The sequence below is a fragment of the Aptenodytes forsteri genome, unplaced genomic scaffold (assembly GCF_000699145.1).
Source record: "Aptenodytes forsteri isolate BGI_AS27 unplaced genomic scaffold, ASM69914v1 Scaffold241, whole genome shotgun sequence".
NCBI lineage: Eukaryota > Metazoa > Chordata > Aves > Sphenisciformes > Spheniscidae > Aptenodytes > Aptenodytes forsteri.
This window is the reverse complement of record NW_008795252.1, coordinates 10,409,444-10,422,916: the sequence shown is the minus strand read 5'-3', so window position 1 is coordinate 10,422,916 and position 13,473 is coordinate 10,409,444. Positions and strand designations below refer to the sequence as shown.

Here is a 13,473-nt window from a genome sequence, read left to right as displayed (position 1 = left end):
CCGCCTCCCCGTTTCAAACTCAAGCGGTTCCACTAAATTCAGAGGCTGAAATGATGGCGGAGCTTGCCTTCTAGGACTTCACCCCGCAAATACAGATAGGCGTAAAATTGCACGAGGCTTTTCAGAAGCAGTTAGTTAAGGCTGAAGCCAGAGAAGGATGTGCAGAGAGTGGAAGTTGGCACCTGCAGAACCCAGTAGTGAAAGTAAACTTGGCTGGTCGTTGACTCTGAAAATGACCTGCTCTGGTGCTTGATGCAAGTCAATGGGATGAGGAAACAAAAGCAAAAGCAAGGTGATGTATTTTTAGTTTTTAAAATAATGTTAAAAGTTACTGGTGACAAATGGATCTCAGATTTGTGCCGGGGGAGAAGGGGAGGAGGAGACATGCTGTTCTCTGAAGAACACTTGATGGGAGCAGAGGAGAGGGGAGAACTGGCACTATAACTTTCTTGACCCTGGGACTCCCGAGTCATCCCAAGGGCCAGATCAAGCTGCTAATAGCCCTTTGTGTCCCTTAAGGCAGCCAAAAAAAAAAAATCCTTCAAGAAAAAATATTTTACACTAACAGTCATCACGCTTGTGGTAGAGGAGCAGCTGCCACATCCCTGTTCTGCTCAGGGATCCAGATTTGTGGTGATTTTCTCCAAGAGCAGTGCAGAGCTGTGAAGAACAGCCAAAGGGCCAGATCAAGCTGCTAATAGCCCTTTGTGTCCCTTAAGGCAGCCAAAAAAAAAAAATCCTTCAAGAAAAAATATTTTACACTAACAGTCATCACGCTTGTGGTAGAGGAGCAGCTGCCACATCCCTGTTCTGCTCAGGGATCCAGATTTGTGGTGATTTTCTCCAAGAGCAGTGCAGAGCTGTGAAAACCAGCCACAACAAAGGCAGGATCAAGCCACTTTCTTGCATTTGTAGTTGTTCACGTGCTAAAACAAAACTCTCCCATTGATGTCCCTACAGTGGTCTTCAATGGTACTTGTGGTTTATGTTCATCTAATATTTTTTATTATATTTATTTTCAGGTTGAACAGCCACAGTTGCCAAACAATGACATTAAGTCAGCTGGAATCCCTGCTCGAGGAGAAAGTATGTTGACCAGGGTAATAACAGAAACCACTTGCTGGGGTAGTAATTCATTTCAGATAAGTAGATGTTACTCTTGATGTACTGATATCAATTTAGTAACATGTTTAAAAGGATGTTGCTTGTTGTTGTATCATGAAGATCTGGTCATACTTGTATGCTTAGGGTTTTGTCGGTGGTGGTCTTGGGGGTTTTTTATTATGCTAAAGTACTAAGTAGTATTTTAAAAGCCTCTCATCCACACTGTGAATCCCTTTTTAGCATCAAAAACCTAAGCACTTTTCTCTTTCAAGCAGTCTTGCAACAAATCTCTGGTGTAGGACTGGCGCAGTCCCACTGTGATTTTATTTCCTAGTTACTAGATGCTTGTGGCTTGAGTAACAACAGTTGACTTATTTAAGAAACTAGATTCTCCATGGCAGTACAATTTCTGTAATTGTTTAGCCTTTTGCAAGATTGGTGTAAAACATTCTGTCACATCAGAAGAATGGCATTTTAGGCATTTTGTACTCTTTTTCCTTAGAAGTATCCAGCCACCTGAAAGCTCAGTCTACTTAAATCTCAACACAAAGTTGAACAGCACAAAACCACTTTTTTAAATTGAGGAGGAAGTGGTGGTGTGACTATGGGAAAGCTAGATTTTTATTACTTTATTTTTGCACAAATTGAGCCATGAAAATCTGTTTATCAACATCATGATATTTTATTATATTTGGGCATTTGAAAGTTAACCTAATGTCACATATCACGCCTAATAATAGTTATTATTTACAAGGACACGGAAGAGTATTCCATGCCTTCTAGAGCACTGTGTGACAGGCTGTTGGCTCTGCCCTAAGACTGTTCATAGAAGAAGAAATACATTAAACATAACCTGATGTAAATTCCAAGGAAAATCCAACCTCCTGCTGTGCTTGGCATGGGCTTGGCCTGTAATTTGGAAGGGGGAAATAAAATCTTTCTGATTTCACAGCTGTTATTGCACCTCAGGGCTGCAGTAGTATTTGCAACCCATTTACTTCTCTTCCGCTGAGTAGGATATCTGAATATATCCTCACTCTAGTCTGAATAAAATATTAACATATCGCAAGGCTGTTAGGACAGATTGTATCCAAGACAATCTTTTCTTGCTGTAGAAAAGCCTATCAATCATAACTTGGTATAGTTGTTATTAATGTTATAGCTTTTACTCATTTGGCTATATGCAGCTAACTGAAGAGTAACGTTTACGTTTTCATGTTAAGCGTTTCCTATCACAAAAGAAACTGCTGAAATATCTTCTTATTATAGAACTTATGAATTGAAAATACCCTCCAAAGTCCTAATTAGAGGTCTGGTATACTTGTATACTTAATTTACAATGTTCTATGTTAGTTTTTTTAACAGCATTGTAAAATAGAGCTGTTATGTATATTTTAGTACATTAACAGAAAACATCATTAACTTAAGGCAAGGTTACTGCTACATATATATCCCAGGAACAATTCAGTTAAATAAGTACTGCAAGATATGTAAATGCATGAGGTACACAGATAATTATTCAGATACACTTAAGAGTTCATATACTCTTTTAAATATTTATCTGTAACATATCACAGTGGTTATTCCCAAGACCAAACTTACTGTGCTTCTGTTTGGATGCACATCATCAGTCAAGGATACATTTATATCAGTAACTCTGGGTTTTGAATTTGTATGTGCATGTTAAAAAAAACACACAGAAGAAAAAGTTCCTAATGTCCTCAGTAAAATAAGGAATAGTAATTTTCTCCTTGTATAGGCAGAAAGCCACATTTCGACCACCTACCACATGTACCTGTATTTAGACATCATAGCTAGCGTACTGGCCAAGATCAAGGAAAGCAGCAGGTAGTTCAGAGCATCTTCTAGTCAGTGAAAAGACATAGGGCCAGGCGGCCTTGGATTTCTCATCACTGTCCAGCACTTGGAAACTCCATCCATGCTGACAGTTCACTTAATCAAATGATCCAGGGCTGACCTTGCTTGCTTTATGACACCAAAGTTATTTGTTGTATTTGTTGGAAGTAAGTCTTACTGCCTTTGTAGTCATTCTTACTTGCTCACTAAAGCATAGATAAGCTAGGAAAAGATTTTGCGTACTTCAAACGCCAGGGCAAAACTCTGGGTTTAGTTTTGACTACAGGAGTCCTTCCATCATTTCTAGTCAAATGTAATAAAATGTTACTCCTGAAGGTCACTGTCTTGGGAAAAGCAAGTTTAAAGAAAAGAGAGGAAAAAAAAAAAAAAACCTGTTTTGACTACAGGAGTCCTTCCATCATTTCTAGTCAAATGTAATAAAATGTTACTCCTGAAGGTCACTGTCTTGGGAAAAGCAAGTTAAAAAAAAAAAGAGGAAAAAAAAAAAAAACCTGATCAAGAAAGAAAAATAACAGCAAACTGTAGGAAAATGGCCACAATGTGTAGGATCCCCAGTGCTGCCTCCTAAGCAAAGATCTTGGCCCGGGAAGGAGGGCCAAACGCTGAACAGATGTGTGCCTGGGAATATAAATGATGGTGCATGAAAGAACTCTACTACTGACCCAGTGAGTGTTCAAGGAAGCAAGGCAGCAATGTAGTTTGGATAGTTATGCGCTTCTTTCTGTGCTGTGGGTAACAAGAACCAGAACTTTCATACCATACCAGAAGTCCAGACCCTTCTTTTCCATGTTCCTGGCTGGCTGATGCCCTGGCTGCATGCTACTGCCCTGGCGCAACAGAGACCTGTTCAATAAAGGGCAGCTCGTCTTCTAAGCACCCAAATCTGCCTTCTTTTTCTTTGTAGAGTGCAATTTCACTAACCTGGCTGCTAGGACTCCAAAAATAGGGACAGAATTTGTGCCCCAGTAATACTTGCAAAAGGACATGGCACCACAGAAAGGAGCCCCAACTTCAGTGACACAGTGTTCCTGAATGTTAAAAAATAAAACTTTGTTCAAGAAGAGCTGGCAACCTGAAACATTTTTTTAATGACAGTAAAAGGACTCTCCTGAGGTGAGTCAGCCCCTCCAAATAATAGCCTCCTTAAGAGAGGAATGCAGTAAGTATGAAAAAGAAATAACTAAAACTCAATTTGTCAAAGTGCAAAGATGGCTCTGTACTGCATGTGCGCATCCGTTTTATATGGAGGTCTTTCACTCATAGTTGGCTGATGGGAGTGGGAATATTATATTAGCTAAGTTCAGACTCCAACTGTTTCTCTTTAAAGATTACTGAAGTACTGGGATTGATTTGCATTTACTGTAAGGCTATTCATGTAAAGCACAATGTAAAGAGGACTGAAAATTGTTTTATTTTGTGTACTCATTGCACAAACTTCGAGGTCTCTAAAAATTGCTAATGGGTTGTAAAGGGCTATCAATATGAACAAGCATCAGACCCATATATTTTCCTCACTCCCCCCTACTCTTATCTCCTCTCCTCCATTAATTTTTGATTTTATGTTTATGAGGATCTGAAAATAGTCTAATTCTTTTCTATCTGGTTTGGGCCTATCTTTACCAGCTGGTAAATAGGAAATGTTCACTGTAGGAAGCCAATACTCTGCAGAGTGTAAACAGATGGAATCAATATAAAGTGACAAGTTAGACTGTGCTACTGAGAATACAGAGCCAAAACTAAGAGCATAACAGTCACGATACTTATTTTGTTCCAATTCATTTGGTACTGAATAGCATTTCATATATGCACAGCTGTGTCCTTCCGTTTTTTACTTTCTTTCTTCTGGTTTGATGAGGACAATTTCAAAGAAAAACTTTAATTAAAGATTTTACACAAAATGGCCCAAAGTAGAATATAGGGAAAATGAGCACTGATGTGTTTATAGCAAGAGAAGAATATTTTTCAGGCATTTATTTTCTTTCTCTATTTTTTAACAAAACAAACAAAATCTGATGTGTGTATCTCTCTGTGTGTAATATGCTAGATTGATAGATCTTTGCAGATTGAAATCTTCCGTTTGGTGACAAGGTACATAACCATAACTCTAAAAGCTTCCCCATCATCCCCTTTCTTCCCCCGGTGCCTGTTACAGCAGGGTGCCACGAAGGGCGGGAAATCTAAGTGTACATCTCTACATGGGTGTGCTGGCCGAAGGGAAGGGGACAGTCAGACAGGGAGACTGCTGCAGACTGCTGTCAGACCGTCCTGAGACAGACTGGAAGCAGAGTGACTGAGGGTCTTCCTTTTCCTGCCCTGGCCAGCTTGCCTCACGTGCACCTCCTCCACTCTCGAGAAGGGTGTTTTGGAGACCGTGGATCTGATGCATGGTCCCTTCAGGGACGGTTGGCGGGGTGGTAAGCTTCCAAGCTGTCCTGTGTTGCAGGGTTTGCCTTGAAAGCACATCTGAGCTCTAGTCCTTTTGCCAGAGAGAGTGCCAGGTGTTATAGTATGGGTTTTTCTTTACTAATTTATGCATTTTTGACACATTTGCACAAAAATGGAAGAAAGCAGCATGTTTTACCACTCTGTCCCCAACTTATTCCTTATAGCATATTTCTTAATGCTGCCATTAAAATTTTGCTATTTTTGCTTTCTTGGCAAATAATTACCCCAGATTTCCCATATGTTGTTTATTAGGGTGACTGTACAGCTCTAATGAGGGGCAGCAACCACAAGTTTGAACACAGATTTTGCTTCTGGTCCTTGCGTCAAGGGCAAGCAGCTTTTGTTTCCTGCAGAAGAAACACTGGGTCTGTCCCAGTCTCCTCCATGCACATCCCCCTAGATAGGCAAGCCGTCGCAGCGCATCTGTGCAGAACTTCTCTGCCTCCCCATCCAGCCTGCTGCCTTCTCTGCAAAGCACAATTCTTCTCCTAGCTATAATGCTAGGGGCCTGTTTGTCTCAGGGATTCCCTAAAACCTCTCTCAGGCTCATTCAACAGCAGGAAGGTGGTATATGTTATCGTAGGCAGAATTCAGGAGTTTGGGGTAGTGGGAATGCATGAAAGCCCCTTTCCAGATCTCCCTCCCACCCTTGCCGAACACCCTGAGCCACCAAGCAAGTTCCATAAAGGCTGGGAGAGGGAAGCAACGCATGACGCAGGTGGCACCTTACGAGCCCAGATCCACAGGAGACAGTTGCTGAGGAAAATACCTTGGTATACAGTGATTGGCAATACCTGTGTGGGTAGCAAAATGAACTTCAGTGATTTGTGGCAGGAAATTGTCTCGCAGTAAGCTGCGGTCTGCATAAGGGAGTGTCTGGAAGTTCCTCCTGTTGCGAAGCCTGTAGAGGATGTGTTTTACAATGGGTATCCTTTGTGCTCTTAAAGTATAAGAAAATATTTAAAATATTCATTGTCCCCCTTCTTCCCAAGGGATCCCCAAGTGCTTCACATGTATAAATGCTGCCGAAATGCAGTCACTGCTGGGGTGGGGAGAAGCAGCCAGCTGGCATGTGTCAGTGACAACAGAGCGCGTTGTGCCAAAGACACTATGGCAAGGCCCTGTGGTTGCTAAAAGTGCTGTGATATCACTAATACTCCGGAGAAGAAACAGGAACGTTGCTTCTAGTGTCTCTGCTGAAAGATTCTGATAGCATAAACTGGTTGGTACGTAGCTTATCTAACCTGTAAGGACAAATGGTCATATCAAACTGGCAGAAAAAGGTACCACCGGTGCCAGGCACCACAGTATCCAAACCTTCACCTCACTCATTAAATAATACATTTCACTTAAATCTGATTACAGGGAGAAATTAATCAAGATTGCTGCATTTCTTTCTCCATGAAAAGCTTGGAGTTTTGGTGGAAATATTTGCCAATTGTGTCAAGAAAGAGAAATCCTAGCCTACTCTGGCAAAGTCTAATCCTTTCTTTGAATTTCCTTTGTTGTTTTATATGTATCACTACAGGAAAAGACTTTTTTTAATGAATAAAAACTGTTTTTCCTTCTTCATGTCTTTAGCCAGATAAAAAGCTTTATCCTCTTCCACCCTTTTTCGCCAGGCAGAGTTGCCAAGGAGTAGTCAAATCTGCCTGATTCATAGCTACTTACTTGGGGCAACCTTTGCTTACATCAGTGGGTGGTTATAGCCACAAATAGGCCTATTTGCTCTGCATAATGCTCTGTAGTGAGAGTACAGGGCTTGGAATCTTCACTCTTTTGGTTAAAACAAACAAAATATGAAATCTTGGCTGCACTGAAGTACCAACTTCACTGTGATCAGGATTTCCTCCAAGGACTTTCCTCCTCCTTACTCCTGGTAGCACTGCAGAGCATACGCAACTGAGCTGGATTTAATTCTGTCTCAGGCAGCCGCATTCGAATGAGTGAGTAAGGAGCACTGACAGAATCTTTATTATTGCTGCTATTAGGTGAGCCAGAAAGAACACAGCCCGACTTTCAATCCCCGGGTTGCATTGGCAGAAACAGCAGTTAAAAAGAGTGGTATTTTTAAACAAGGCTTTATTCTAGTAAGCTGAGCAAATTCAACACAGAACAGAGCAAGCACGGAAGCCTTCAACGCTACTTTTGTTGTCAGTTTTCAGTTTGTGAGCTTACTTTAAGGTCCAGGTTGCTGAGATTTTTAACAGACTTGGAGAAGAGAGTTGCAATTGCTAGAATGCTAATATATTCATCAGTTTGTCCCATGTATGCTTTTTCTTTCAACCTCTAAATCTTCTGGATTTTGGCAATTTTTGAAGTGAAGGGAAACAAGAATGCTTTGGTGTATGTAGAACAAATAATTCACTGATATTCTGAAGTTCACTGATACTTATGAAATGTATACCTGCCTTGATCTTTGATATTTGGTTTCCAGCAAATCTCTAGGTTTCAATCATTGAAGGAAGTTCATCCTCTGCCTACAGTTTAAAATGTATGAATTGTATCTGAAATGCATTGCTTTGCCTAAAAGAGTTTTGAAGTTTACTAGTGCCATTTGAAGAGGAAATTGCTTTAGACATTGAGTAAATGCAAAATATTCATTTCTCATGGAGTGTTATTGTAACATTTCCTACTGTGCCGGGGAAGGTTGTCCTGTATTATCAAAATAGGTATAAAATGGAGTTTTGTATTATATGTTAGCAAAGCTTTCCAGTGCTTGCATTTGTGTCAGTTGTGTCTGTATTGATTTCTTGTTCATTGAAATCATCTGTAATTTGTAGACGGCAAAGAATGTGAAAAACATTATCAGGTGCTGCAGACTTTTTGACTACAGCCGTGCAGGATGGATACAGAGGCACACACTAAAGCAAACACTTGAGATCACCTGTTTTAGGATGAAGGACTCAGAATTTGAAAAGTAAGTAAATAAACAGCCATGATTTTTCTGTGAGAGTAATAATAACAATAAATGATGGGGCCTTTGTGATCTTCTGAATGACAGTGGCTGGGGGCTGCTTGCAGCAGGCTAATTTGCCAGTTTATTTTCTGTAAGCAAGTTGCAGCCTTCAGCCTTTCTCTGACTAAATGGATGCAATAGTATGCAAGGATAAATACGCTGGTAATTCATTCCAAAGGTATTAGTCCTGCATCAGAATTCATCCCAATCAGTTTGATTTTCAGGATGGTTAAGTTACTAGATAAGTAAGATATAGATAGTTAACTAGATAGTTAAGATACCAGAGAGGCAATGTGGGACTGCCCTTGCCTGCAGTCTTACAGAGTGACATTGGGGGTGCACGTTCTTGGCCTCAGATCCAGGGACGAGGTTGAGGAGTCTGTATGGAGATGCTGGTGCCTACTCCACTCTGAATGCTGAACAGAAGAGATAGTGAGAACCCCAGAGGCTCTTCCAGAGGAATTAGTAGTGAAGAGAGGAAAGGATTTCCTTATTCTGCTTACAAGAGGTGTCAGGACAGCCTGTTGCTTCTACCCCTTCCGTTTCTTTGGCTGACATAGGATATACATAAGACCTTTTTGAAATATTATTCAGCAGAACCAATGTATCAAGAGGACAAAGTGTGTGTGTAGGACATGCCTACAGGAGCCAGGAACCCCTCCCTTTCACAGCTGACTTGAAATTGTTGGCTTCTGAATGACAGAGTGTCTTTCCACTCCTGCTGAGATCAGTGAGTGGAAAAAGCCGAGAGCCATTGCCTCTCGCTGGAAAAAAGATCCTGATAACCAGGTGACTAGTGAAATCTTGCCTTTGAAAAAGGCAACAGCTCTGATCAGCTGTTTTGTGCTTCTGCTGAATTCCTGCAGGTAGTTTGAATACGACTGGTTTTTTGCCCATAGGGTAGAAGAATGCTGTTATTTGAAATAAAATGGTACCATGGCACACCTTCACATCCTGTGCAACTTGAGGCGGTGAAATGTTGTATCATGGGTACTGTGATCTGCTTACTCTCCCCTTAGCAAGGTTTTCATGCTGAAGTGATATGGTGAGATGGAAACTCAGAGACCGCCTCCGAGTAGGGTGAAGCCAGAAAGCAGGGAGAGGCTTGATTCAGTGACCCAGTCATCTAGGCCCGGCAGCTGGTTCACCAGGAGCCTCAGAAGAAACACTTAACCTTTTAGTGCTCAAGTTTGCACAGCTGCGTAAGGGAGTAATACTTGCTTACCCCAGAGGTACGATGTGAACCTTGATTAATGTTTGTATAGCATTTGGAAACTAGATTGCTCTGCTCTTCAATGGCAGAGCAATGGCTAAGTATTAATACTGGGAGTCCATATGTGCTTCAGATATGATGGATCCAGTGCCCCTACTAGTCTGTAGTGACAGAAGCTGTAGCAGAGCCTGCTCTCTCAGAGCAGGGGCGTGGGGATGGGAAGTAGCCGGAGCTTTGACTGCAGTAGGGGTTGCAGGAAGAAGGATGGCCTGAGCGTGATGGGGTAGGAGAGTAATATCCAAAGAGCGTGTGGAATATTTCCTTAGTATCTTTGCCAATGGGTTGCTGTGAAATTGTGCTTATAAGGCACTACGATGGAAATGTTGAAAGAGATCAAGTGACGACAATGCCTGTGAGCTGATGCCAATGACATGCAGGGAGATCAGCTACAAACTGCCTTAAACCAACATGAATCTCATGTTACATACTCTGCTTCCAAAGAATGTTTAGTGTCTTCTGGTTTTGAATGACTTTCTGTGGATTACGGAGTCTATGAAATCCATCAGGAAATACGGCTGGAGATACTATTTGCTGGATAGGCACCTAAAAGAAAATGAAGCAAATTAGGATGGTACTTTATTGCTTTAGGATTTTTGTTGTGTTTTTTTATTTGGATATTTTTTTCATTTTGAGCAACTTCCAAAATAATTTTTGTCAGTTCATATTGCCTGGCTACACCATTTCACTTTGTGTATTTTTTCTGGTTGGGATACTTTCCAGAATTAGATATCAACAAAACCAATTAAATAATTTGGTACAGGCAATTATAGAACAGACGCAATACTCTTCTAAAGCAAGCAATCAAAAAACCAAAATGATGCTTTATTTGACAATAAACCTTGTGTTTGGCATTGCAATCTGAAAGGTAATAAATCTATAAAAATGTTATTACATCTCCTAAGTGCTAAATAATAAAAAAGAACACAATTTTTTATTTTGGGGGTTTAAAGCTCTAAAATGAAGTTTTATCAGGAAAACCTTCTGAAGCTTAACAAATAAAAATAAAGGTACTGAGTCACCTCTGTATGAAAGAATATCAGAAATAATACAGAGATAAAATGTAACATTTATTTGCTTACTGATGGAATATCACAGAAACAACTGAGATATTCTTTTGAAGAAGCCTAGTAAAATTGAGAATGTTTAAATATACCCAAACTATACCTGAATTTCTTATTATGGATGAACCTTAAAGCAACTGAAAGTGTGTTTGCTTCTGAAAGTACAAGTGCAAGATAATTAATTTTAATAATATATTTAAGGAAGGATATTAATTCCCTAGTCAAAGGAATAAAATGCTTTTCTTTTGAAAGTGTGGTTAAAATCATGGATCAAATTCACTTCTGTGCTGCTAATTTTGCACTGATCCAGTTGAACCTCCAGGATAACATAAAACAGATGAGTATACTCTGCTCCTCTGTCTGCACATTTATTAATGTGCAAAAGCTATACCTCCTGAAATCATCATGCACTAAAAGAACATTTTCCATGTGAGCAACTTAGGTCATATTGACTAGGTTTATTTTGTCTGTATCATAGTTGGTTGGGGAGGCATGGACAGCCCAAGGAATTTGAATCTAAATGTCCTCCGCTATCTTTCAAGTAGATCTGTATCTCGCCCTGAATTCCTCATAAATTGGGCAAGCACAATACTTTCTTTTTTGCATGTTGGGAACCTTGTTTATTCACTTGACCACTCCAAAAATCTGCACTGCTGACAGTGGCCATGATGGCTGAGAAACAGGAAAAATTCAAAGCGAACAGCAAAAAATCTAAACAAAATGTGGCAGATTTCTGGGCCTCCCATGGAATATTTAGATTCTCAAAATCACCATCCAGGAAGTTCCTTGACAAAAATCTATACCCTCAGTCTAACAAAAATCCTTGGGCTTCGTAGGTGTTTTTTTAGCACGTCAGGGCAGATAAGCAGGCAGGCAAAGTAAACGCTGTCTTTTTAGACTGTTTAAGCCAGGTTGGATGAGGCTTTGAGCAACCTGTTCTAGTGGAAGGTATCCCTGTGTCCTGGTTTCGGCAGGGATAGAGTTAATTTCCTTCCTAGTAGCTGGTGCAGTGCTGTGTTTTGGATTTAGGGTGAGAACAATGTTGATGACACACCGATGTTTTAGTTGTTGCTGAGCAGTGCTTACACTAGCCAAGGACTTTTCAGCTTCCCATGCTCTACCGACTGAGAAGGCTGGAGGTGCACAAGAAGCTGGGAGGGGGCACAGCCAGGACAGCTGACCCAAACTGGCCAAAGGGACATTCCATACCATGTGACGTCATGCTCAGCATATAAAGCTGGGGGAAGAAGAAGGAAGGGGGGGACGTTTGGAGTGATGGTGTTTGTCTTCCCAAGTCACCGTTACGCGTGATGGAGCCCTGCTTTCCTGGGGGTGGCTGAACACCTGCCTGCCGATGGGAAGTAGTGAATGAATTCCTTGTTTTGCTTTGCTTGTGTGCGCGGCTTTTGCTTTCCCTATTAAACTGTCTTTATCTCAACCCACGAGTTTTCTCACTTTTGCCCTTCCGATTCTCTCCCCCATCCCACTGGGCGGGGGGAGTGAGCGAGCGGCTGTGTGGGGGTCAGTTGCTGACTGAGGTTAAACCACGACACCCTGCCCATGGCAGAGGGTTTGGAACTACATGATCTTTAAGGTCCCTTCCAACCCAAACCATTCTATGATTCTATGATCTATCCCCCTTTCTTCCCACTCAGCTCCCCTCCTCAGGCAAAAGCTTGGAGTGTCGTATTCCAAACCCAGCAGCCTAAAAAGTCAGGTTCATCAGAAAGAAATTTTCTTCTATTTTTGAGGTTCACAGTGAGGTTTCTGTACATCTAAAGAGCCTCTGCTTAAAAGCTGTGGGTCCAGAGATGTTCTAGGATATTGGATTCTCAACTAGCTGCTATGCCATATTTCTTTGATATCTTTGTCTATCATATTACTCTGGACAATATAGCTTTCATAGCATGGACCTGTAGCTGTGAGATACATTTTAGAGAAAATGCATCTCATGTGATACGGCCTGGACCCCTGCTGTCCTTTAGGTTTCTAGTTTTGAATTACAGTATAATCTAATCCACTTAAAATGCTTCTTTCTGCATTGATCTTGGAAAAAAAAAAGAAAACAGTATTGTTCTTTGGACCAAGTTCTGCCACCACTTTTCTTCCTGCTGTCCCTTCACAGTGTGGTCTCCTGAATTGATTTCTGCTTTTGGACTCTGCAGCTGTTTCTGATTCAAGCCAAAGCCTGCTGAATATTTGCCTTGGATTGATTAACAAATATTTTATCCCATAATCCTGTTATGGTTGTTCTGGGACACAGTGTCGAGTCTCTCAATTAACTTTAATGGACTTTGGACCAGTCCCGTAATTATTAGGAGGGTTTTTTCTGTCAAGATCCTGACATAAGGCACTGCCCATACATATCTTTTGAGCTGGGGACACTTACTGTATAGTCAGGGGAAAATATTCATTTTCAGAGATGTGTTTTGGATCCACAAGCTCTGCCAGAGAGCTCTGTTTGCACTCATAGCACTGCCTTCAGATAGGCCAGCCCAACTCCAGAGAGACAGAGCAATTGTATTACCTCACCAAAAGGGTATTAAAAATTTTCTGAAATAAACCCAGTAATCTAACAGTTCTGAAACCCAGTCACTGCTAGGAAGAAGTAAACCCTTTTTGGATGGACTTCCCCTCTAAAGATTTACTGGATTATGTGAAAAATATAACTCTCCTTAAGACCGGATCCGAGGTCTTCAGCTTTTAGGCTTTCACAGTTGGGCAGCCTTGATCATCTAGTCCTAATGGTCAGG

General features: G+C 41.0%; 1 protein-coding gene across 1 annotated transcript in view; it reads left to right on the top strand.

The window, feature by feature from the left end:
• The window catches only part of EFCAB6 (EF-hand calcium binding domain 6), a 108,522-nt gene that overhangs the window by 5,674 nt on the left and 89,375 nt on the right, over positions 1-13,473 (top strand). Inside the window, 2 exon segments of the mRNA XM_019471983.1 lie at positions 1,023-1,100; positions 8,211-8,347. Of these exon segments, the coding sequence (XP_019327528.1) occupies positions 1,023-1,100; positions 8,211-8,347 (215 nt within the window).